The sequence below is a fragment of the Pseudonaja textilis genome, chromosome 1 (assembly GCF_049901715.1).
Source record: "Pseudonaja textilis isolate UNSWEBS1 chromosome 1, rPseTex1.2, whole genome shotgun sequence".
NCBI classification, from domain to species: Eukaryota; Metazoa; Chordata; class Lepidosauria; order Squamata; family Elapidae; genus Pseudonaja; species Pseudonaja textilis.
In genome coordinates, this window is record NC_141990.1 from 193216611 (window position 1) to 193243489 (window position 26879).

Consider the following 26879-nt stretch of genomic DNA (forward strand, 5'->3'; position numbering starts at 1 on the left):
ATCAAGCCACACCATACCCACCAAACCATGTCCACAAAACTGGTAGTAAAAAATTTTGAATATCACCACTGGACAGTGCAACCATCATAAATACATGCCAGTTGCCAAGCACCTGAATTTTGGTCATGTGATCATGGAGATGCTGCAATGGTTGTAAGTTGGAAAACCAATCATAAGTGACTTATTTCAGTGCTATTGTAACTCTGGATGGTCACTAAACAAATGGTTGTAAATCAAGGTTGTAAAATGAATAGTTGGGAACAGGTTTATAGGAACAAGGAGTTGTACAATAACATCACTGAATCTATATGTAAGAATAATGCTTTTTTTCCTTTATCATTTGCTTAAAAAAGTCATGATTTTAAAAAAGCATCAAATATAGACCTACCCTGCAAAATAATGGAAGTTAGTATCTTCTGCTGTCAAACCTGATCAGAAAAGAAAGACCTTAATATAGCTAACACATTTTAGCTCTACATGATAAAATCTCAGGAAGCAACGTGATAAGCAGATTGTTTATGGTGTGTGAACAGTGAAGGCAAAAAGAAAGGAAAGAAAAAAAGGAGGAGTATAAAACTACTATAAAATAGGAAAAAATAGGTTAACATTATTATTGTCATACTTGTTCCACTATGGTTTATGTGCTCAAATAAGTCAGTTGCATCAAGAAAATACAAGCTATCTTATTACTCTATAAGACAGATTACCTGAAACATCCTTTGTTTTAAATGTCCCTAAAAATTTGATTGGGATAGAATCAAAAATGGGTAGAACCAGGAATAAAATAATTTGGATGGACATGAAGCTCTCTTCGTGTTGTTGAGCTACATCTCCAACTCCCATCAATACTAGCCAACTAGTGGAAATGGATGCTATAATGCTTATTCGTTACAAGAAAAAACTTTTTAAATTTTTTTTTAAAAAAATGTAAATTTTTTTAGAAAGACACAATTAAACTAAACAAAACATTTAAAAATGTTCATTAAAAAGACAAAAAGACAAATATGTATATTGTCCCCCCATTTGAATACTGATAGATGGATTGCAATAATAATAGTATGGCATTTTTGAAGAAAGACATTCCAATAGATTTTTTTTATTCAGTTGTAATTCATCTCTTTACCAAGTATTTAAGATTAAGTGTATATGACACTCTAAATATTGTTGTTGAATGCAATAAATAAGAACAAACTCAATTCCAAGAATGAACTATTGTTCCAACAGCTCCAATAAGATAACAGTGAGCAATTTGTTCACTGGTGATTTTATGAGGATGTTAATGGCTTTTTAAAGGTAATTGCTTGACATGTTTTGTGGAGTTATTCAAATGGATATTAGCGTTCTACTGTACTGAAATAAATTTGTTGTCTGTAGTAAATTATGAAGCGTGAAAAAGATGGGTTTTACTCAGTTGGAATATTTAATGAGATTAAATTCAAGTAATTTAAATTCAAGTAACTTCAAGTAAGATGGTAAGATGGTTGCAAAAATGTTCTCTGCATTTATCAACAAAATAGCTTTCCTCAGGCAAAATGTCTTCCAGAAAAAAATATGTCAATTCCTAAAAGTTTTCTAAAGACAAACTTAAAACTGCTGACATAGAGACACTTGAAGGTAACTTAGAATTGGCCCCCTGACTCAATTTTGTGAGCTAATCAATTTGAAGATTGCTGTGTGAGTGAATAAGCCATTCAAGCTATGTGATATAAATGTGTCAAGAGGATGACAAATACACAACCAGTTTCAACTGAGAAGTTTATTTACACCACTGGTAGAACAGGATGTCAATGATTGTGGTTAATGCTAATTTCCCCAATTCATACTTTATTGAGACAGTTTAAGTGCAGTCATAATCTTTTTTTAAAAAGAAAGCAGAAAGAGGTCTTCATCTCACCATATTAAATTGAAACCCTAACAATTGTTCTCTTGGTAAAGAATATCATGCACTAAATGAAATGAAAAATAAGAGAGACACTAGTTTAATATTGTTTCGAACAGCCCTGTAGCACTGCAGCCTGTACACCACTCTGAATGCCAAGGAATTTCTGAATTTTGATATTTTGATTAACAACTAGAATTACCTTAAGAAGTAGGGACTGTGTAAGGACAAAATAATAGGACTTCGTTTCAGAATTCAAGTTATTTCTTTGAAATAGGGAACTGTCCTCAATAGATACTGCATTAGAATTTAATTTATTTTGTCTTTGTGTATTAAGCCTTGTTTTCTTTTACTTCAATTTTTGTGGACATGTGGACATTTTGCGCAATATCAGATTGAGCTGAATTTTTTTTCTTTGTTAATTTCTTGGGAGCTGATGTGTAACTTGAAAATCTCCCCATTCCTGAGATAAAAATATATTTTTGAGTCATTTTTTAAAATACAATGTGATTTTGTTGTTTATTTATTTTTATTATTATTCAAATTTACTTATTTGTAAATATTCATTTGTAATTGAACTGTCTTTCAAAGGTGGGGAGAAACTAAATCCTAATCATGTTTTTGTACTTACAGAACAATTTTATGTGCATTATAGAATTGTTTTACTTTTACCTATCAGAAGGCTGTAAGACAATGGGAGCCTAGTCTTCAGAAATCATGGTTAGGGGAGTGACAGGTGAAGGACCTTGTGGCATTGATAACTGAGAGGCAAAAGACTTAGGGCAGGGTCTTTCTGGTGTTGTCTAGGGTAAACCAACAAAGGTTTCTGAGTGAGGAAGTTTGAAATCCTAAATCTTTCACATAGACTCATTTATGCCATTTCAAATATAATTTCATTTTTTTTGTAAATAGGTTTCTGTGAATTACAAATTCATTTCCTTGAGATTTGTTAATATACTATTTAGAAAATTTGACTTAAAACCTAACATTAATAAATATAATTAATGATTGACTGTACCAAAATCTAGCAACTTAACAACAGTAACGATTTAAAAATTAGAAAAAGTGATAATTTCTTTGCATAGTACAGTGTACTTTCTGCAGATATAAAAATATTGAACTAGGTTTTGTGCCAAAAAAGGCTGAAGATCATTGATCCAACTCTCCAAGATTTCTGTTGAATGTACGGAATTGCAGAATAGTATTAAATCAATGATATATTCAGTTTACAGAAGAGCGACTGGACAAGCCAGCCTTCTCAGCAGAGTAACATAAGTAAACATGCTCAGTATAAAACAGTTGAACTGAATCTTTTAGTTAAATTTCAGTGGTTGTAAACTTTCAGGTGTCAGAACTTGAAACACAAAATTGGGTAGAGCTAGAATGTTTGCATCTCTTTGCTTCCTTCAAACTATTTATTGTTTTGTAAATATTCAAAAGTCTGTATGTCAACAAATCATAAATTATAATTTCCTTTTTAATTACCTTCCATTTTTTATATTACAAAAACAACAAAAGAAAATAAAAAGTAAAGAAAAATGAATTGTCAAAGAGCCAAGTAATTGCAATTTGCTAATGTTTCATATTGTCCTGTAAAAACAGCCAATGCCACAGTAGAAACCCATTGCTTTGTTTCATTTATTTTGAAAACATTAGGAATAACTTGACCTTTGGAAAATAATTTGTTTTTTAATCCCTAAACAAAAATGTGATCATCTATGTATTTTTCTGAGAGGTTAAAATTAATAAACCTATGAAATAGAATACTTACTAATCATTACATCTATAAACATGTTATTGTTCTTTGTTGCAGTTTCAGCCATCAGAACCTTACTTTGCTTCTGATAAAATTAGCTACTACAAAATTATCAGTGATTCACAAGGATATAAACATATTCACTACACTGATAGCACAGGCGTAAGTAATGATTATTTGTGCATGTTTCTTTATGTTTGTGCAGGGTTGTTCATAAGGAGGAACAAAGAGAGCCAAATGATAACACCTGATGACATCATCAGTGATGTCATCATTCAGTGCCATGGCTTATGTACTTGCATAAGACATAATGGCAGCAATTTTGTGATAATGTCGGTACATACATATTAGTTTGGAGTTATCAGAGTTTGCTACAGACATTGTTTTGTGTATGTATGTGTAGCCTTATATTTATGGAGATTTATATTTTATCTAATCTTTATACTTAGAATGTTAAACCTATTACAAGTGGAAAATGGGAAGTAATCAGTATAGCTGCTGTAACAAATAACAGCCTGTAAGTATCCATTGATAACTTTTGAATATGTGTGTTCATGCAAATGCATAAATCATCCCTTTCTAGAAATAGCCTTTTCTGTTTGTTCTGGTTTTGTCTGTTGTATTAAAATTGAGACTGCATGAAAGCTTAGCATAAGAAATTTTGCATGGCAATGTTATGCTCCCTTGTCTTTACTATGTATGCTCCCTTGCCATACCGAGTGTGCTGACTTTCCTTTCCTTTCTTTTATGTCTTTTTGATAAGCCAAAATCTCATGATTTTTCAGATATAAATCTTCTATCCCAATCTTATTAAGGCAAGTTTCTTTTTACATCCCACTGAATTCTATGTGACAAATTAATCATACTAATTTAAGCTTTAAGATTTCGGCAAGACCCAAGTGCCACTAATTTTAGTTGAACTGGGAGCCTATCTGTCAAAATAATCCATGCTCAATGAGTAATATTCTACAATAGAAAGGCATTGAGGTACATTGTCTTCTATCCATGATTAGGAAAATATATTCTCTTTCCTCCATTGTCTGCTTTCCTTACATAGGACCCACTGTTAGTACTTTCTCTTTATTAGAATGCAATAAGAAAATGCAACACTGCATCATCAAATAAGTATAACAAATATATACAGAAGCACACATATAAAATGTAAATGTAATACAAAGCAAGAATAAGATGCAATGTAATATAAACATGCTACCTCCCCCCCACCCACCCCAATTGCATACAAATCTAAACAAAGTCAACAACATATTGTAGCTGTGGTATTTAAGAAATAACTCCTGGAGTGTTTCATCAATTTGTTTCCCACAAGTTAGTCACCTATTATATTTTCTCTTAATGATACGTTCTACAGAAAGCACATTAAAATTTTTGAATACATTCCTTTGATTTAATATTTATTTATTATAGCTGCTAAATACCTAATATATTCTCTAAAAGTACTCCACAAGTTCAGTGGAAAAATGGAAATTCAGAATTACAGACCTATGCTGGCAGTTGTCTATTAAGTAATTGGTGCACTTGTTTCTCCTTTATTTAACACATTAGTATTGCTGCCCAATGATTCTTGAGTGGCTTACAAAATTTAAAACTCACCTTACAATAAACTTTCTCCTTTGCCTATTACTTTCTGTATAATGATATACTTTCCATTTTTTGTGGTGACATATGTCTTTTCCAGTTTAGAGAATAATGTAGAAATGAACTTTATTATTTAACCATTTAACCTTTTATAGCTACTTCTGTATTACTGTCCTAGGTGATTTTTATTACAATAATCTAAATGATTATCAAGTTCATGAATTAATCCATCAAAAACCCATTTGCTTATTTCACAGATACTTTATTAGTAATGAATTTGATGGTAGACCAGGAGGAAGACATCTTTATAAGTAAGATGCTTTTTTATTATGGTTCTGCTATAAAGAGCATACATAGCATATATCTTTATTTATTTTTCACATTTTTGAATTGCCTTCTTCCAGTTTGCTCTAATGGTTAAAATGCTAGCTTAGGAACCAGGAGACTGAGTTTTAGCCCCAGCTTATGCATGACTTTGGGACAGTCAGTCTCTTTCATGGTTATTGTTGGCGGGGGTGGGGAATAAGAGGAATATTAGGTTTGTTTGCTGCCTTGAGTTACCGTAGTTATTAAACAATAATAAATATGGGATAAAAATCAAATAAATAGTACCCTAATGGAAGGATGATAATGCTGATATAAAAATTGTAAATTCAAAATTAAATTTCTTTATTTATTTTGTCAAGCAATTATAAGATAACAGGTATAAGTATAAACATAGTTATGGATATATGAAATGGATACATATAAGAAAAATAAAAAAGAAACAATAGGACAGGGACGGTAGGCACGTTGATGCGCTTATGCACACCCCCTACAGACCTCTTAGGAAAGGGTGAGGTCTATAGTAGACAATCTAAGGTTAAAGTTTTGGGGGTTTGGGGAAGAAACCACAGAGTCAGATAGTGTATTCCAGACACTGACCCCTCTGTTGCTGAAGTCGTATTTTCTGCAATCAATTTTGGTGTGGTTTACCTTGAGTTTGTACCTATTGTGTGCTCTTGTATTGTTATGGTTAAAGCTGAAGTATTCATTGACTAGTAGGACATTGCAATGTATGATTTTATATACTATACTTAGATTGGACCGAAGGCGGCATAGTTCTAGGTTTTCTAGCTCTAGAATTTCAAGTCTGGTGGCATAAGGTATTCTGCAACGAGTAGAGGAGTGGAGAACTCTTCTTGTGAAATATTTCTGGACTTTCTCAACTGTGTTAATATAAGATACCTAATGCGGGTTCCAGACTGATGAGCTGTATTCAAGTATTGGTCTAGCAAATGTTTTGTAAGCTCTAGTTAGTTGTGTGATATTACCAGAGAAAAAGCTACGTAGGATTAGGTTAACATCTCTTAATGCCTTCTTGACTATGTAGTTGCAGTGGGCTCTAGCACTTGGATCATTAGAGATGGGAACTCCAAGGTCCTTGACAGAGTTTGGATCATCAACAAGGTCTTGACTATTCAGTTTGTATTTTATTTTCTGATTTTTTTGGCCAATATGTAAGACAGAGCATTTATTTGTTGAGATTTGAAGTTGCCATTTGTTTGACCATTCTGATACATAGTTGAGGTCTTTTTGAAGGGTAGTAGTACTGATGGGTGAAACAAGTATGCTGCTGGTAGAGTAAATTGGACACAACTTGAATTGAATTATTTAGATGAGAGGAACTAATAGTGCATTTATGGAATGATGAATCCATGGGATGGTATTGATTGACAATATTTAGCACTAAAACACTGGAGCTCTTGCTTTACTGCAGGTAAAGTAGACAACTGAAGAAAAAAAGAAGAGAAATCTGAATTAAGTAATTACATGAAGGCAACTGTTCAAATTAGTTTGCAAAGAAAACACCCTCAGAGTAACAGAGGCAAAAATTGTGTATAAAGGTGAATTGTTGGAAAACTGTTTAGAAAACTGAAGATGTAAACCATGACATTGTCAGCATATAAAACAAAACATGAAGCATTGGTGCACACAAATATAAATTATTCTGGCAATCATAAGGATGCAAAGAAAAAAAAACCCTAAGGAAAGGTCCTGTTGAAATCAAACATTTTTGTAGTGGTGTGCCTTTATGATGTGCAATAGAATACACATTTCTTCTACTTTTCTCTTTCCCTCATTTTTACAGAGTGGACTTAAAACATGACTTGAAAAAAAAATGTATCACTTGTGATCCAAATGAGGAAGCATGTCAGTATTTCTCTGTATCCTTCAGCACAGATGCAAGATATTATAAACTAAATTGTTACGGCAAGTATTACAGATCCCCCCCCCCCCCCATCCTTACAGAAATGCAACTCAATCTTTAAGATCCTCATATTTACATGATGCTTCTCCAATCCATGATTCAAAGAATTATTGTTGTTTGGATGGTTTATAAGCACAAACTTTTTCAGGTATTTCAGAGGATACCTGGGTCACAGCCATTTGGCTTTTTTTAAAAAAATTGCATTTTTATTCCTGCTTTTCCTTTAAGAAGTCAAGACAGATGATGCTGTTAAAACATATTAGCCTCAGAGGAACAATTTTGTGAGAGAAATTGGGCTGAGAGAAAGGGATTGATCCAAAGTCACCCTGTGAGTTTCAAGGTCAAGGGAAGGTTTGAAGCCAGGTCTCCCTTCTTCTAGTTATCACTGGAAGCATTATGAGAACTAAAGGATGGGCTGCAATTATGCTCTTATACACTGATGTAAAAGTTTCCACTGGTTTAAAAATGAGGAGTATCACAGTGCATCATGAAAGATAAATTTATTTTTAAAGACCTACTAGAAAAACTACTTTTCTTCCATTCCACTTTGGTTGCTTATCTGGCCACATGAACCAGAACAGGAGCAGTTGGTTTGACTGCTGTTGAATGACAGTATAAAACTCTTGAACCTGATCATCTGGGCAGAATTTATCTCCTTAAAAGAAGCCAGTATGCCTGAATATTTACCACTAAAGAAGTAAAATGATATTGACCATCCCCATATATTTTGTAGGACTATTGTTTGTGGAGAGAGGAAAGCTGGGACCAGTTCTTTGAACTGTGTATGTGTGTGGGGGGGAGGGGAGGAATAATACTGGAATGAGTTAGGCCAATGCTACTCTAGCACTAGGCCAATGCTACTCTACCCACTATGCTCAGTGTGGAAGATCCCTGGAGGGAAAGCTATACTGAGAATATGGTGGCTCCTTTGCCTCAGCAATAAGCAGCCGAGAGCAGCTACAAATGTTTCAGGAGGAGTACAATCCTGTTCCTGATACTTTAGTGGAGATGACTTTCCACCCACATACTATTAGGAGACATGTTCCTCTCCTAACCACATTTCTTGAAATGTCCTGCCTCTGTTGCCTCTCACATTTCCCAGAGCATCCATTCTCTTCCCCCTGAACAGCTGCAGAGGGCAAGGAGCCCCTGACAACTGCTCACCTCTCCTTCCTTCTCCTCTTAGTGCTGTGAGGACTTTTAAAGGCAGCAGGGAGTCCCCCTTGTTTCCTGATGTGATGACAGAGAGGATCCATAAGCAGCCAATCAAGATTGGCAAGTTGCTCGATCACTGGAGGGTTTTTTTTTTTAAAAAAAATGATTGAACATTTTCATTTGTCTGAAATGGTATAGTGTGATTCCTACTTGAGCAGGAAGTTGAACTAGAAAACCTCTAATAACTACACTGTACTTTGGACATCCATACAACAGATGTGAAGAAGAAAATGAATTTTAGGCTGGTCAGAACAGAAAGACAAAAAACCCTTCCCTCCAATTTCCAATTAATTGACTGATATGAAAATTGGTATTAAATTGTTGAAGAAAAAGCATTTTTGTTGACAGAATTGTGTGTTGTCAAACATGAAAAAAAGATATACAAGTGACCAGCTTATTCCAAAATCATAAAATTAGTATGACAAGTGGTATTAATTGATTCAATTGAATGTAGTTTTTATTTACAGTGTTCATTTATTTTAAATATATTTATGGATTACATGTGGCACCTGATTAAATAGTCTTTCCACTAAATCCAAAGCTGCAAAGAAAGGAAACGCAGAATAAAAAATAAGAACATCTCAGTCAAAACACATTGACGAAGAAACAATAGCAATAACTGGAATAAAATAAAATTCAGTGAAAAGTTAGCTTAATTAATTGGATTTTTTAACACTCTGCGAATAACAGGTCCTGGCCTGCCCTACTTCACCTTGCAAAACAGCGAAACAGACAAAGGTATTTTTTTAATTTTTTCCCCCTGATTAGAACAATGTGAATGCATGTCTACTCTGGGATATTTATGATTTAGAGTTTGTAACATTTTGTCCATACATATCTTGCAGTAAGATCAATTATACATAATTAGCTTTATTTCTGGTATGAGTGCAAGAGATTACATTTTGGTGATGTAATTCAGTGCCCTCCCCCAGTTGGGTGCAGTACATGTGATGGACTTCAGTTCCCATCACACCTGAAACCAATTCAAATTGCTGTTTGGCTGTTAACAATGGGACTGCTAGCCTAACATGTCTGCAGGGCACCAATTTAAGAAAGCTTGATTTTATTTGTGTAACGCACACTATTTAGAAGTAGATCCCTGAGGTAGAATGAGATTCATTACTAAGAAGCTGTAACCTTTGTGTTAAAGGCATCAACCTAATATGTCATTATCATTTATATAACTTGATGGGAAAAAAATGATAAGAGTTCATGTGTGTGTGTTACTGTGTATGTGCACGCATACTTGCAAGATCAAATTTCCAATAATAGCTGGCAAAAGGGTACAGACCTAGGACAAGAGTCTGTGATTTTTTTTTCTAAAAAAAGTCCCTTCTGTGTGTAGCAACTCTGACAAGCTGAGATTGTTGCCAGCTGAGCTCATATTTTTGAGCTGGTGCTACTTAGATCTTGAATGTTACAGCATTGTTGAGAAACACTCCAGTTGGTATGAAAAGAAATATATTTGTGGAAAAGAATCTGGATTGTTCTTTCTGTTGATTTATGTGTGTGTGTTTTGCTTTTCTTTTTCCTTCCCTGCTTGTAATTAATGTTTGAAATCAGAGGCAATTTTTTTTCATCACTCATCTCCTACGCATGTTTGCTAGGAAGTAAGTCCCACTTCCAGATAGGAGGCACAATAGCTTAGCAGTTAAAGATGACAGCCTGGGTTCGAGATCTGAGTGCCACACAGTGGGGATAAGCTCCTGTTACTTGTCCCAGTTCCTGATCACCTAATAATTCAAAGCAAGCAAGTACAAATAGATAAGTAGGTGCACTACTTCGGTGGGAAGGTAATGGCATATAGTCATGCTGGCCACATGACCATGGCTCCCTCAGTTAAAAAAAGATGAGTGCCATTCCCTAGGTAATTGATTTTTAAAACCAGCTCTCCATGTTGTTTTAATTCTTTCACTTATCAAATATATCTGTTTTAATCCTAGCTATTAAGACCCTAGAAAATAATGATAATTTGAAAAATGTATTGAAAGAAATTCAGATGCCCAGCAAAAGACTGAGAAATATTACTCTGCATGGACAAAGTAAGTTTGCAAACAAAATGTAGTTTTGTAACAAAATGAAGCAAATCATTTTTTAAAAAACTGAATGAAGCAGTATATTTGCAGTTTTTTGAAATCATAATTTTGAATGACACAAATGTTTTGCAGCTCATAATTATTATTTAATTATTATCAGCCATGCCTTAGAAAAACAATTTCTCCTATGATTCATAACAGGAAAGGAGCCATTAGGCTTAAAAATGTCTAATATGAGACTTTGTAGACGAAGACCAAGCAGCTTGCTCAGACAGCATTGCTGAATCCAGGGTTAACTTTTTCTTGATACCTCCATGAATTCCTGCTTTCATTTGGAGGCTATAAACTGTTTCAGGTGTGCTGATTCAGGGTATATGATTTCTGCAACCTGAGTGTGATTCTGATTATTGTCATGCTGATACCTGTCAGTTTCAGCTTGCACTTTGGACTGGGAAGGTCTGTACTGCCAGCAGCACACAAGAGTAATGATTGCTCTGAAACATTTGTCTTAATTCAGAAGAGGGGAGAGTGAGGCAACTGAACATTGTGCTTACAAAGTTGCTTCATTCACCCATCTCCAAATCTCCCTCCCTCCCTTTTTAATATATCCTAAAATATTTCATTTTTCTAGGAGAGGGGTGGGTTTTATTTTCCAACAATTTCCCCCCCACACACTTTTTTTTTTTTACAAATAACTCAAGACAGTGAACATATCCAACACATTCTCCTGTTCTTATTTTCCCCACAATAACAAGGATCCTCTTATTGTGAGGGGAGTAAAGGTGAGAGAGAGTGACTGGCCTAGAGTTACCCAGCTGGCTAAGGTGGGACATTCTAGCCTCATGCCTTAACCATTAAACTCTTTCCTTCCTTCCTTCCTTCCTTCCTTCCTTCCTTCCTTCCTTCCTTCCTTCCTTCCTTCCTTCCTTCCCAACTTATTGCTTGTCCCTCCTTTTTGTCTATGCTTCCTTATCCACTCTCTTTTTGTATGCATCGAAAAGCTTGGTTTCCTCTCTCCCTATTCCCCACCCCATCTTTCTACTGGAATTTGTCCTTGTCACCTCAAACATCATCTTTTCCCAGTCCCACCTGATTCTTCCCAGTGTACTCACTCTCTTAGAGAACCCATACTGCCTTCAACCCTATAGCATCTTTTCAGCCAGCCAGCCCATCTATTGGAAGGGTGCAACTTCTTTGCAGTGTTGTTGTTTTTTCTTTAGTAAAGAGAATTCTGTTCTTAATTGATAGCTTCTGCTAGTAATGAGAAAAAAAGGTTTCACCTTTCTCCCCCACCATTCACTTTGGAATAATGAGAAAAAGCAACTTCCTTCTTTCCTTTGTTCAAAAAAGAGGCAGCATTTTTTTCACCAGCAGGAGAGGCTATGAACCAAAATAATAGTGTCATAGCACCCTCTATTGATAAAGTATTTAAAAAACAGAAACACAAACATCACTCCCCAAAGTAAAATATAATTTAGTGATCATTCAAAACAGAAAATTAAAGGGAAAAATTAAAACATCAGTGAATAAAGTATGAAACAAACAGCGTTTGGTCTGACCTTTTTCATGTTGTGTAAAGCACAGGGCAGCCTTCAAGCTGACGGAAGGCCTCAAGATATGTCCTTCCTTCCTTCCTTCCTTCCTTCCCTTCCTTCCTTCCTTCCCTTCCTTCCTTCCTTCCTCTTTCTTTCTTTCTTTCTTTCTTTCTTTCTTTCTTTCTTTCTTTCTTTCTTTCTTTCTTTCTTTCTTTTCTTTTCTTTTCTTTTCTTTTCTTTTCTTTTCTTTCTTTCCTTTCTCTCTCTCTCTCTCTCTCTTTCACCATGCCTTCCAGGTGATAATGCAACACAAAACTGATTGTAAGAGAAATTGGCATTTGAAGAAAGCCTACTTGAAATTGTTCTCACCTATTTTTGGCTAATTTTGCAATGTTTTATATGAATGGAAATACAGGTAGTATCAACCATTCTTTTTAGTGACTGAAGTTACAACAGCACTGAAAAAAGTGACTTATGACTGTTTTTCATGCTTACGACCATTGCAATTTTGCCATAGTCACATGATCAAAATTTGGACCCTTGGCAACCTGGAATATACAGTTTTTATGATCCTAGTGTCCCAGGATCATGTGATCACCTTTTGTGACTTTCTGACAAGCAAAGACATTGGGGAAGCCAGGTTCATTTAACAGCCATGTTATTAACTTAACAATTGCAGTGATTCACTTAACAATTGTGGCAAGAGTGGTCGTAAAATGGAACAAAACTAATTTAGCAGCAGTCTTGCTTAGCAACAGAAATTTTGGGCTCAGTTGTGGTCGTAAGGCAAGGACTACCTATATGTAGTTTTCCATTTGCCTGATCAGTGCAAGTCAGTAGCACCTGGTCTAATTTTGCATTCTAGTCCCCTTATTCAGCTGCCACAACAGCTATGCTTTTTGTGAACCTTGATTAATATGGAGTAACTGTACTTTTCTGCAGCCAATTCTTTCAGATGACTTCCATGATAAATGAGTATAACACTGAAAGTTATGGAAATCAAAGGCATTTCCTTACATGGAAATGTGTACAGATTTCCACCTTTACATTCATTGTCCAGAAAAATTAATTATCTAATGTATTATCATAGAATCTGAGAGTTGGAGGAGACCACAGATCCTTCCTGCACAGTGCAGGATCCAGTATAGCATCTCTGACCATACAATTCCATTAGAAGACCCTCGAGTGAAGGAGAACTAACCATGTCTTGTGACGCTCCTAGTGTCAGGAAGGGTTTCATGATGTCTAGTCTGATTTAGTTTTCTGTAGTTCTGTAACCCTTTGTACTGATCGTGTCCTCTGGGACAAAAGAGAATAAGTTCATTCCCACTTCATATATTTGAATGGTAATTATATTTCTCCATCATCATCTTTTTTGTAAACATACCCAGATCCTTTCAACTGTTGTAATATAACTTGCTGTCCAGACCCTTCCACGACTTCATCGCTCTTCTCTAAACTTACTGTAATTTGTTATGATCCTTTTTGAAGCTGTGGTGCTCAGAATTGAATACATAAATCCAATTTTGGTCATAAATATTGACCTAGGAAGAGTGGACTGAAACAATTACTTTCTATGAACTGGACTCTATGCTCCTGTTAATGCACCCCAATGGAGCATTTATTTTTTCATACCTGCATCATACTGTTAGCTTAGGTCAACCAGGATACCCAGATCATTTTACAGTATACCAAACCAGCTCCCACTTTATTCTTAGTGGCTTACTTTTTTAAAAAAATAGCCAAATGCAGAACTTTACATTTCTTTACATTTCATTTCATTTCTTCATTTCTTTTCATATATACATACATATATGTACATATATATATATACACCATATATATATGGTATTCAGCTTTGTTCGGGTATTTTCCCACATTATTATAGTTGTGCTTTTGAAGTTGTAGCAACGTTTCGGCAGAATCTCATCTGCCATCATCAGGCTTCTGTATAGTGTTCGTCTATGAGTCAGGCTTTCACAGCCGTTTCTGTTTTAAATTTGGTGCTAGCCTACTGCTGTGTTAGAATGTTTTTTTCTTCATCCTGATTGGTTGGGAGTCTTGGTCTGTGTTTATTGGTCTTGGAGTTTGCTGCGTTCTGCTTGATTGGTGTTTCTAATATCTTCTGTCTGTTTTGTAGCTTTTTTTGTCTTGATTGGCTGGCAACATTGTGTTTCCTGTATTGGAGGCTTTTAGTGCAGCTTGGCTCCGAGTAAACGGATGGCTATCATTTATTAGGAAGCTAGGTTTGATCTGGGTGCCTGGTTGGGGTGTGTTTGAGCTGGAGGTATCATAGGTCCTGCCCTACATAAGAGGTACTACAGACAAAATCAGTAAGATACTACACAGGCATCACATCAAGACTGCCTTCAAAACAGACAGAAAAATAGCAGCCATCCTAAGAAACCCCAAAGATAAAATTGACCTGGAAAACCAAGGCATATATGTAGTCCCCTGTGCATCATTCCCTGACACATACATTGGACAGACCAATAGAAGAATAAGTACCCGCCTAGATGAACACAAAAATGCAGTAAAAAAGCTGGAAGACACTTCCTCACTAGTCCAACACATGAAAGCCACAGGTCATATCATCGTCTTCAATGGCACCAAAACCCTAGCCACTATAGAAAACCCCAGCTAGAGAATTATCAGAGAAGCCATAGAGATTGAAAAAAGATCTGAAAGCATGAATAGAAGAGATGATTCCACCAGACTGTCAATTATCTGGAAACCTGCACTCTCAAACAAAAAAATCTCCAGACCACTAGCCAGGCAAACACCTGGGCACAAACAGATCCCCCCTGATACCTCCAGCTCAAACACACCCAAAACAGGCACCCAGATCAAACCTAGCTTCCTAATAAATGATAGCCATCCATTTACTCGGAGCCAAGCTGCACTAAAAGCCTCCAAAACAGGAAACACAATGTTGCCAGCCAATCAAGACAAAAAAAGCTACAAAACAGACAGAAGATATTAGAAACACCAATCAAGCAGAACGCAGCAAACTCCAAGACCAATAAACACAGACCAAGACTCCCAACCAATCAGGATGAAGAAAAAAACATTCTAACACAGCAGTAGTCTAGCACCAAATTTAAAACAGAAACGGCTGTGAAAGTTTGACTCACAGATGAACACTATACAGAAGCCTGATGATGGCAGATGAGATTCTGCCGAAATATTGCTACAACTTTAAAAGCACAACTATAATGATGTGGGAAAATACCCGAACAAAGCTGAATACCATACATATAAATACCCGTGAAAACTTAAGAAAACAAATATATGGCTGGAATCTTTTGAACCTTCTTCCCCCTTAAATATTAACTACTGTTCCCAGCTTTTTATCATCTGCATATTAATTCAGTGTCTTCTCAACTCATCCATTCATTCATCTGAGTCATTTAGTGTCTTTTCAACTCACTCATTGATCCAAGTCATTGATAAAAGTGTTGAATAGCACAGAATCTAGTGGCACTCCATTCAGTACTTTCCTCTAAGCTGAAGTGGAGCCATTAATGAGCACTTTGAGTGCAGCCACTCAGCCAATTGTGAATTCCTCCACAGTAGTAACATGTAGCTCAAGGGAAATATTATGAAGGTTTTCTGAGGTCCAGGTATTTACTAATACATTTTTCAAAGAGGGAAATAAGGTCAGCATGACACAACTTGTTTTTCAATAAGCAGATGCTGGCTTTTGTTAATTGTTGTAGGGATCACACTCATGCTGCTTGATAATCTGTTCAAAGGCTTTGCCCAGTATAGACATCAAGTTGACAGCCTGGTAGCTTCTTGAGTCCTCCTCCTTTTCCTTTTTGAAGATGGAGATTACATTTGCTATACTCCAATCTTCTGGGACTTTGCCGGGCCTCCAGAGGTTGGAAGAAATGACCAAGAACAATTTTTCAATAATCTCAGCTAACGCTCCTTCAGTACCTTGTGGTGTAATCTATTTGCCCCTGGAAATCTGAAATCGTTTAAATTAACTAAGTTATTAGCTCTGCTCTTCTGTCCCTTGGCTGTCCTCAATGGTGTGACAATGACCTGCTAAGGTTCCTGTTCCTTTCTGAGAAAAGATAAATGCAACATAGGACTTTAAAAGCTCTGCCTTCTCTGCATTGTAACCTATTCATTTTTCATAACAGTAGATCTACAATCTCTTCTCTGGCCTTACTTCTATTTCTAATGTAGCTTTTTGTTGTTTTGGGATCTCTCATAAGCCTCAGCACTTTCTAAGTTCAGCCTTTCTAAATTTGTTCCAACAACCTCTGGAAAATGAAGTACATAATGCCTCTTCCATAGTTCATCCTCATTCTGAGATGCAAATGCGAGGCTTACTATGGAGTTAGCAACTTATTCCACCATAAAGATGCGTCCACACTTATTCACTGGGGGAGTTGAAATTAATATTCACACTTGCTGGTTCTGATGTAAGACTATACCAGAGGTTAATTTGACTATTAAATGTGCTTCGGCGTGTTTTTATGGTCATGTTTTCCCTGGATTTTTAGTTGGTGTGATTTCAAACATTCACAATTTCATAAAGCCTTTCCTTGTATTGTAATTAACACCGTCACTAGCTATTGTGGCAATCAATTTTATCTAGCAAAAGTTTGCAGCTGGAAGACTTTTCCTATTAAAGTGTAAGATTTTGATCCTGTGAACGGGGCTGTCAAACTCGCGTTGTCACAGCAGCATCATGTGATGTTTTGGGACTTTTTTCCCCTTCACTAAACCGGGCGTGCCCAGCGCATGATGCATCCGGCCCGTGGGCCACGAATTTGACAGCCCTGCTGTAGAACTTTTTCAGTTCCTGTCCCGCTCCCTGCCTTTCCTAGTTCAAGCTAACTCTGCATATGTTCTTTATAACTATTAATGCATATGTTTTGTGCTGTCCCAGCCAGTCTGTGGGAATTGGATAGTTACTTAGGAATTATGAGCTGTCCCCTTAAGGGAATGCATCATGGTAAATGTAGTTAAAGGTATCTTGGGAAATGCAGTTCATGTCACATCTGGCCACATCTGTAATCCTGATTGGTCACTGAATTGACCCTCGATGGGTTTTTTCCCTTCACTAAACCGGGCGTGCCCGGCGCATGATACATCCGGCCCATGGACCACGAATTTGACAGCCCTGCTGTCAAAGTTTTCCTTACTTTTGCCCGAACTCCCTAACTCATGGAAGCTGCTTTCTATCACTATGAGATGGGTTAGGAGATAACCATCTATTATTACAAGGCAGATATACAAAGGACTGGTCATTAAAGAAGAACTTCGTCACAAATGTGAGTTATGAGGATACCTGATGAACCAATAAATGTACTTTGTTATGGACGTCTTGTTGAGTTATCTATCTGCATCTGTACAGCTTATAAATCCACCTCTGTGCAGAGACAGAAAATGTTTCATATTTTTGTTTTGCTTTCCTATTTTTCAGCATACTGGTATCAGATGATATTGCCTCCAAATTTCGATGAGTCAAAAAAGTATCCCTTGCTCATTGATGTGTAAGTCAAACTGCCCTTTTTTACCTTTAGTTATTTATGCTTAATTCATGATACCAAATCATGTTTATACTTATGTATTGTCTGCCTAATGCTTCGTAGTGCTGTACAAAGATTTAAAAAGCGAGACAGGTTTGGCAAAACTCAGGCCTCGATTCTGATTGCTGCAGATTGTTCCCCTGAGAATCAGCTTGGATGCAGACAGTTCAGGGAGATGCAAGCCATCGTTCAGTAGGCTGATGGCCCATTTCTTCCACACAGAAGGCATTGTTGCTAATAAATTCCTAGTTGAGGAAGAGGAGGGACTTATTGGCATCTGGTTTCATATTCTCTTGGAGGACTGTGATGCAGTCACCAGATGAATACAAGCAACAGCTTTGTACTAGTAAAATTAGAAGAAAAAGAGCAGCCAGGATAACAACAAAAAGATTTCCAAGAAATTTAATTGACAAACATTTAAGACTTGAATGTGCTTCAAGACTTGTCGCCTTTACTAAAAGAGCTTGATTTGGCTGTTGCTCTGCAAATTATCATAGTGACGATTAATTCAGGATATAGAAAAGCATAGTGGTTCTGAAATAGGGTTATCAGATATAAATTATAAAAAGCCAAACCATGGTTATAGGGCAGTGAAGAGTTTTCTGAGTTTCACTGGTGCCATCTAGTGTTTGTTCAGAAACTTTAGTGATCATTAAGAGTGCCCTGTTCTGAACAAGTCATAGTGATGATGTTAAGAGGCAAACTTCACTCTTTCATACATATGCCTCAGACACAAATGCATAAGCCTTAGTAATTGCATCATGCCACATATTTTGACAATCCCTCAAAAGTCTTGCCTTCAAGTATTCCCAGCTGTTCCAACCAATGAGATACAGACAGTCCTCACTTAATGACCACAACCGAGTCTGGAATTTCCATCATCAGTTGTTGCAGTCATTAAGCAGGGCACCATGAGACCTAATTTGATTTTATGACTGTTTTTATGGGAATTGTGAAGTGAATCATCATTAAGCAAATCCATTCTCCCCAAATGGGCTTAAATCTTAACGTGTGTTGCTGAGCCTATTTAAATAAAATGGTGTACTCTAGGTCAAGACTTCTGTACAGTTTGCAGTTAAATAAAAACAATGGCCAAGGGATAGATACCATTAGAAAAATGTGGATTGGACAATTGTACACATACCAGTTTTACTGTATACGTACATCTTTACTGAACCTGACCCTGCAAATATAATATAGAAATATAACAAAGAAGACACATTTCCTGGATCCTGAATATATGCTGTTGATGGTATTCCTCCCTCACACTCCTTTGCACATATTGAAGGATTTGCATTAATTAGCTTCTTCCTGTAATCTGCAAATTATAAAAATTTGCTTTTTATAGTAAATATAAAATGCAAATATTCTATATTTGGTGAAAATTAATTGTAGAAGAAATGTAGAAGAAATACAGTAGTTACAAGCACTTAATTTCTCTTCATCCTATTAATTCATATCTGTTAGGAATATGAGTCACCTTACAGCTATTTGGGTTAGAAATATATGAACCAGGATAAACATTTTAAAACTGTAAGAAAATGCAAAACTGTAATTAGGTGTGGTTTCTCAAATGGCCATAAGATGGAGAGAAACCTGGGTTGTTTAGTCTTAGTCTCAGAAGAGAGTGTGTCTGAGTGAGTATCTCTGTTTCCTTCTGTTGGAAAGTATTGCCGTTCCTCCATTTTTCCTAATTGACTGATATTCATGGATTTAATGTAAGTCTGATACTGAACTGTTTTTGACACTGGACTTTGTTATTGAATTATCCTTGGATTGAAAAAACTGACTGATTTACCTGTGAATGATTTTGGATTGCTTGTTTGGACTTTGCTTAATGTTTCTGGAAGTAAAAACCTACATTTACTGTACAGTGTATCTGTGTGCTGTATGTGTATTATTCAAACACTACTCTCAAATACGTTTCCCTGTATGCGCTCTTTCTCCTAACAGGGAATTACTTCAACAATATCTTAAACATAATATATCATAATCATTAGAATTATTAACCATTTTACTAATTAAAATTTCAGTGAACCATAATGATCAAAGGCTTATTAAGATTCTAAACAAGAAAGGTGGATCTTGGTACACTGTTTAAATGTATTAGAGATTAGCATTTGGATTTTAGGGTAGTATTCAGGGGGACATGAATATGACCATGAGTCGTAGATTATTTGTCTTCAATTATGTACATTCTTCAGATGATATATAATTAGCCCTCAGATCTTTTGCGAGGGGGAAAAACAGACTTCTTCATTTTTGCACTTGACCCCTCTATTAAAAAGTAAAGGTAAAGGTAAAAGTTTGATTCAGTCTCATTTCTTATCATTTTGGGCTTCAATTTAATTTTCTCTATTTAGAGTATTCTTTGGTATTCTTTGTAAATGCCATTCTTCTTAGAATGTATTAATTTTAACCTAAATTGCTGTCTATATTGCTGCTTTTGAATTTCCAGCCATATTTGTGTATAGCGAAATAAACATTCAATACAGCTAAAGCCAGACTAATAATAAGAAAATACAAAATCCAGTTTAGCATCAGGATACATTTCATAGGCCTGAATCTCAGTTCTATTGTTACAGTGCTTGTGGCAAATTCAGCTGAAGAGTATGCTGCTCGACATTTTCTGTTCTAACCAAAGTCTCTGTTTATATAAGAATGTAGAAAGTGCAGAACAAATAGAGCACAGCGTGGATCAAGTCAACCAAATTTCTTTCCATAGATATGCAGGGCCTTGTAGTCAGAAAGCAGATGCTGCCTTCCGGATCAACTGGTCTACATATCTCGCAAGCTCTGAAGGGATTATTGTGGCTAGCTTCGATGGTAGAGGAAGTGGCTTTCAAGGAGATAAAATTTTGCATGCAATATACCGAAGACTGGGAACCTATGAAGTTGAAGATCAGATCTCAGCAGCCAAGTAAGTTTGTGCCTTATTGCCTTAGCTTTAGGATGGTTAACATCTCAACTGGGCTTCTCTCAATGTTTCTCCTTCTTGCAGAATTTCATAGGCTTGGTTTTTCTTCGTTTCTCATTTTTTTTCTGTTTAGTAACTTTCATCATCCCTCCTTGTTTTAATATAAAGCTCGAGATTTGTTTTTGTTCTTTTAATTCCCAACTTAACAGTATTTTTTTTAACCTAATACACAGTTTTTGCAAACAGTTAATGTATAACATAGTCAATTACTGTATTTGCATGATAGAAACATTTTGTGCAGGCCTTTCCCTACTTTTTTGATTGATGAATTAGACTTTCAGGGAAGTTAATTTTGATGGATAGTTGAGTTAAGAGTCATATATTAGTTTGCAAATGAAAATTTGACTAACACAAACACGCTCATTTCTCTTCTATTTCTAATCCCAGTAGCCTTCTACTTCCTTTGCTTCTAATTGGTAATCCAATTATTTAAAAAAGTGGAAAACAAAAAACCTGTTTGGAAATAAGTACTGAATATTAATATTTATGTATTACATTTTAATACACCTATTCTCCAAGGAGCAAGGCTGGTGGGGGAAAAGAATTGTTGCAAAGAAGAATAAGATAAGATTTTTCTGAGTAGGTGCACTTTTCTGTTTTTTCTTAGGCTATTTTCTGAAATGAGGTTTGTTGATAAGGACAGAATGGCTATTTGGGGCTGGGTAAGTATTAAAGTATTAATTGTTTTGTTCAGATTTGCTAGTAAGAAAAGGTGCTTCACTTGAATACGCATTGTGAGAAATTGCTCTTTGTGGAGACACAGGAGATGTTGTTTATATTTTAGTTGGGCCTCTTTCTAAATAGAGAAATGTTTCCATTCAAAACCTGAATTATTGCTTCCATTTATCTCTCCCCACATCTTTATGCCCTCTGATGGACTGCTCAAACACACAGAAACTGGAGCAGCTGGGAGATTGCCTTGATCCAGCAAGACTTTTTCTACATTCTCACATTTTCTAGTGGCCACAATAACTATGTGGCTGCATTAGGCCATGAGTTGCTTATTCAGAGTTTATTGAGTAAACCATAGTTAGATAGGTTCATACACTACATTAAGCCATAAAAGCATTGTGTGCAAACTTTAATTGTTTGTTCACACAACATGATAAGCCAAAATCAGGCAAGCTGCATTGTGTTTTACACTGAATCTATCTATGAACCCAGTCTGTTACATTGTCCTCTTCTCCATTTCTAGTGTAGGTTGGCTTCTATATAAGGTTGCAGGGAATTTGACTGTATTCTAAATTGATTGGGTCAACTTTCCACTTAAAAGTCTATTATTATATTTTTATGATATCAAGGGAATATTTTATAATATAAGGGAATGTCTCCTTGCACAAATATTCAAGTCTATTATATTTTTATGATATCAAGGGAATATTTTATAATATAAGGGAATGTCTCCTTGCACAAATATTCAAGTTCATCCTTGGAGTGGGAAAGTTATGTTAGTCTAGGCTAGCTTAAAAAAGAGTTGAAAGGAACCTGTTTCAACTATAGTCTGGCTCTAGATGATAGTTCTATTAGCCAATATCAATACTTTAGCTGTGCTTTGCAGAGATATGCAACTGTTGGAATTAAACCAGCTAATCATGGTATTCATCCACCCACCCAATGAGATCAATAGACACATCTATAAAGGCAGATCAGTTTTCAGGGAGGTCCTCTTAAAATACAGACCACAAGAACAGAACAACAGAACTTCACTGATTGCCTCCTCCAGCTTTGAGCTCAAACCACTCAAATGCATTATTAATATGCTGCAGCCCATACTGGACAATGACAATGTATTTTTTCAGGCCCATGTTTGAATTCAAAAACATCTAACCTGAAGCAAATTGTCACAAGCAACAAATAACAACAGGATAATGATGAGAACCAGGGCCAGCAACAAATCCAGATGTCTAGCTTATCCCCACATTTATACCAACAGCACCATTGTGGATCCCAACAAGTAAACATACACAATCAGAGATGCTTTCACATGCTTGTCCTCTATTGTGATTTGCCCCAGCATCTACCCCTTTGGACTCTACCTACATAGGACAACGTTTGCACATATACTGAAGAGTTCATGGACACAAGTTTGACATCAGGAGCCAAAACAAGATCAAAATAATAGAGTACTTCAGCCTCCTAGGACACTCATTGCAGACCTTAAAATTAATCTTTGGGGAAAAAAGCACTCTTTTAAGTGAAAGGTTGCTGAACGTATATCAATTAGTTTTAGGCTATCTCGAAAGATCTCAGAAAACACAGTGTTTTGTATTAACACATTAAAATTGATAATTGATAGAATTATTACTTATAATTTGTCATATGTAACCTGTATCGGCAGTAACCAATCTAAATTCCCCTCTCCCAATGTCATCACAATTTAACTCCTACATCAGTTAGTTAGTTAACTTATTTAAAAAATGTATATAGCCACCTGTCATATAACCAACTCTGGGCAGCTAACTAAATCAAAGTTTTAGTTACGACGAAGTGAATTGTTGCTGACAAAATATTTGCCTTTTAGTAAAAGTTGTTAATTAGAACAGAAATAACCAGACTCCTTCTGATTCAGGTTGCCCTGAGTCACATGTCAAGTTGGCAGCTGTATAAAATAAAGAACATAAAGATGTGACTATATCTCATTCTGCCTAACCCAACCTAGAGATGTCTCTTTTTGAAACTAAGACTAATGCGGCTCCCTTTATATCCCTTTGTGCTGTTGTTGTTAGTTGTGAAGTTGTTTCTGACCCATGGTGATTCCATGAACAACATTCCTCCAGGCCTTCCTGTCCTCTACCATCTTCTGGAGTCCATTTAAGCTCACACCGACTGCTTCAGTGACTCCATCCAGCCACCTCATTTTCTGCCGTCCCCTTCTTCTTTTGCTCTCAATCTTTCCTAGCATTAGGCTCTTCTCTAGTGAGTCCTTCCTTCTCATTAGGTGGCCAAAGTATTTGAGTTTCAACTTCAGGATCTGGCCTTCTGAAAAGCAGTCAGAGTTGATCTCCCTTTATATGAAGGTACTATACAGGTTTTACAGAGGATTTCATTACCAAAAAAATTGGGGTCAGAACAAGCCTTGCCTCATTACTTGGCAAACTGAGATCCAAGCAAAGCTATTCTTTAACACACATACATATTCTTTGTGAGGAGAACACTGTATCCCTCTTGGTCTATTTGAAATAATAATGTTTCTTTTCTCTCAGTCTTATGGAGGTTATGTAACTTCCATGGCCCTCGGAGCCGGAAGTGGTGTGTTCAAGTGCGGAATAGCTGTGGCACCTGTCTCACGCTGGCAATATTATGGTATATGTTTATTTATTCACAATAAAGTAGGAAGATCCTTTAACAAGTACCACAGAAGTCATACTGGGCAATGGTATCGAGTATGAATAGTTGGGTACATAATTCTCCCACATGAAACTATCATTTGGTCTGCCTTTCTGAACTCATGTGAGGTATTACGCACTGTCCCTGGATTAATATTTTTTCCCCAACTGGAAACTTGGATTTGAAAGGAAGATAATCTGCTTTAAATGGCACAAAATTACTTAATATTTGAAATTTTACTATAATGCAAATGTCTGCATTTGCATTCCTCAAAAGTGCCATGTGTTCCAAAGTGTGGAGGGATCATTTCTGAATGTCATAGAATTTGTTGGCACTGCTATCAACTTCCTTTATGACAATGAGCTCTGGAAAGAAGGGTCATAATTTTAATCATTTATTGCAATATTTACCAATTAAATGACACTGCTCATTGCCTCTTATGTATACTAAAGTATTATCAAATGCTTATTATTAGTTTGCTCAATGTTCCAAAAACTCCCAAAAGGAAAATTTGAATTTTAAAGCTGTATATTTTTGCCTCACATTTTGATTCTAATTAGGAGTTTATTGGGTAAACTTTGTGATGGCTTCTTGAGTTGCTGCTTTTCATTGAGAAAACATGATTTGGCTAAATTTTCTGGAAGTCAGAAAGGATGACATTTGTGTAATTAAGCCCCTCTTTTCATGTTTTCCTTTTGAATATCAGTGCTTACTTCTTCTGTCCTATCTTCAATGGTTAAATTTTACCATTTGATTTTTTTAAAAATAATTATGTATTAGAATATACATAATTATTCATAGATTGCTCTCATTGCAAATGAGTATGCTATCTGCAGACGAATCAGAGTTTTGTTCTATATTTTGAAATGTTACAGAAATCTGTTTATCAAGAGGCAATATTGTATGACATGCCTATATAGGTAGCAATCTCTTTTAAATGATTTCCAGTATGCCAATTGCAGAGCTTTGGAGTATTTATTTTTAAGTCATTTCTATCCCTCCTTTCATCAAGGAGCTCAAGGCAACAAATATGGTCCGCCTTCCACTTTTCCTTTGCTGGAAGCCTGCAAAGTGGCTAGATATTTGAAATAGGGTCATGCCTCCTAATTTATCAGGACTTTCTCCACCTCCTTAGTGGGACATTTGCATATTTTCTTGCTCTGGAGAAAAGAAAATCTCCTCCTTATTAGTTGGTAGGCTTGCTTCTACAGATGGAAGCATAAAGTTGGATCCCACCTAGTGAGTAGTACGGACTCTACCAAGGTCCTATATGCTGAATCAGAATTTAAACCTGGTCACACACTTATCTGGGGTTTCCCAAACTGTGAGGTGTACCTTCTTTGGGCAGGTGCAGAGAGAAGTGTGGAAAACCCTTTGGTTAATAAATCCACATTTCCCAAAGTTTCATTGTATTGCTTTTTTTGTTCAGTTGTGTTCATTTTAGTGTTTGAATTTTTAGGCCAGATGTGTACATTAAGGTTACAATAAAGGGAGTTATAGCAAAAAGTTTGGGAACCCCTTGTCTAAGACCTTAACTACAGCTTTAAACTAAAATTGGGTAAGGTCCAGTTATTGTCAATTACAGGTTTGGGGAGATTGAGAAATCATCTAGTTTTTTATGGTTATGAATGAGGGTATCCAAGGGAACGCCCAAAAACTTCATAGCCACATGACACAGAATCTCTTTGTTTGAGAATTATTATTTTTTTAAATGCTTAAAATGAAGTAAACAAACAATATGCTAAAGGGGGGGGGGGGGAATCAAGAAATAATCAATGGTTTATTTTGATGGTTTGATGACCCTAAAATAAATAACCCTGCTTTGATAGCATCCTTAGTTTATTGCAATTCATCCAGAGAAACAGACTTAGTAAAACTTCCATTTTCTTTCCAGTTGATGAGAGAATAATATTACTTTGGCATAAGGTTGCTGAGAATAATTAATAATGCTGTTGCTATGGACAACTGCATACTGAATATTTTAAAATGTGATTATCTCCAGTGACTATTATTAAGAAAACAGTAAATTTTGGGGGAACCTTAGCACAATAAAGCACTCACTATATTGGTAAATAGATGCCAATGAACACCACAGTTAAATAAGCAAGCACAGTCTTCTGATATTGCATAATGCCTTCTTTATGTGCTCCCCTCCACCCTAGATTCTATATATACTGAACGCTACATGGGTTTGCCTGAAAAAAATGATAACCTGTATTTCTATGAGGTAAGAAAATGTCTTTCACTTTTTACTGTACAAAAATAAAACAACAATGCAAGCTGAATCTCACTGAACCTGACTTCCACACACATAGTTCTTTCTTCCCTGCACTTCTACAATCAACTTTGGATTACACTTACATACACCAAGTCCAAAGAATATGTGGGGAAGATGAGAAGCAAGCTGTGGTAGCATTTGTCCCCCCACCCTTCCTTATTTATAGAGAAGTGGTTATATGGTAATTTATCCAGGGATATCAGAAGCAATAGTTATTCTAGGTGAAGAATATTCTAACAGTTTCTGTTGAGTGTTGCTAATATATTCCAGATATTTCCAAAATTATTTACAGTGTTTTGCTATACTGTAGAGGTTAGGTGACTGCATTTGTTTGGAATATGGATTCCATCTGTTCTCTATTACAATATAAATATTTATAAATAACTTTTGCAAAACTGTTTTTTTATTAGGGAAATTCAATTTGGTATGCTATTTGGTATAGCCTTGTATAGAGATTTGGGTTCTGTAGACACTCTACCA

The 26879-nt window shown here is 35.9% G+C and overlaps 1 protein-coding gene across 1 annotated transcript in view; it reads left to right on the forward strand.

Annotated features, from left to right (window-relative positions):
* Positions 1–26879, forward strand: part of DPP4 (dipeptidyl peptidase 4) — a 68647-nt gene that overhangs the window by 29035 nt on the left and 12733 nt on the right. Inside the window, exons 13-23 of the mRNA XM_026697156.2 lie at positions 3693–3797; positions 4085–4152; positions 5489–5542; positions 7363–7484; positions 9388–9435; positions 10641–10739; positions 17712–17781; positions 20543–20737; positions 21402–21456; positions 23998–24097; positions 26284–26348. Of these exons, the coding sequence (XP_026552941.1) occupies positions 3693–3797; positions 4085–4152; positions 5489–5542; positions 7363–7484; positions 9388–9435; positions 10641–10739; positions 17712–17781; positions 20543–20737; positions 21402–21456; positions 23998–24097; positions 26284–26348 (981 nt within the window). The remainder of the gene's footprint in view (positions 1–3692; positions 3798–4084; positions 4153–5488; positions 5543–7362; positions 7485–9387; positions 9436–10640; positions 10740–17711; positions 17782–20542; positions 20738–21401; positions 21457–23997; positions 24098–26283; positions 26349–26879) is intronic.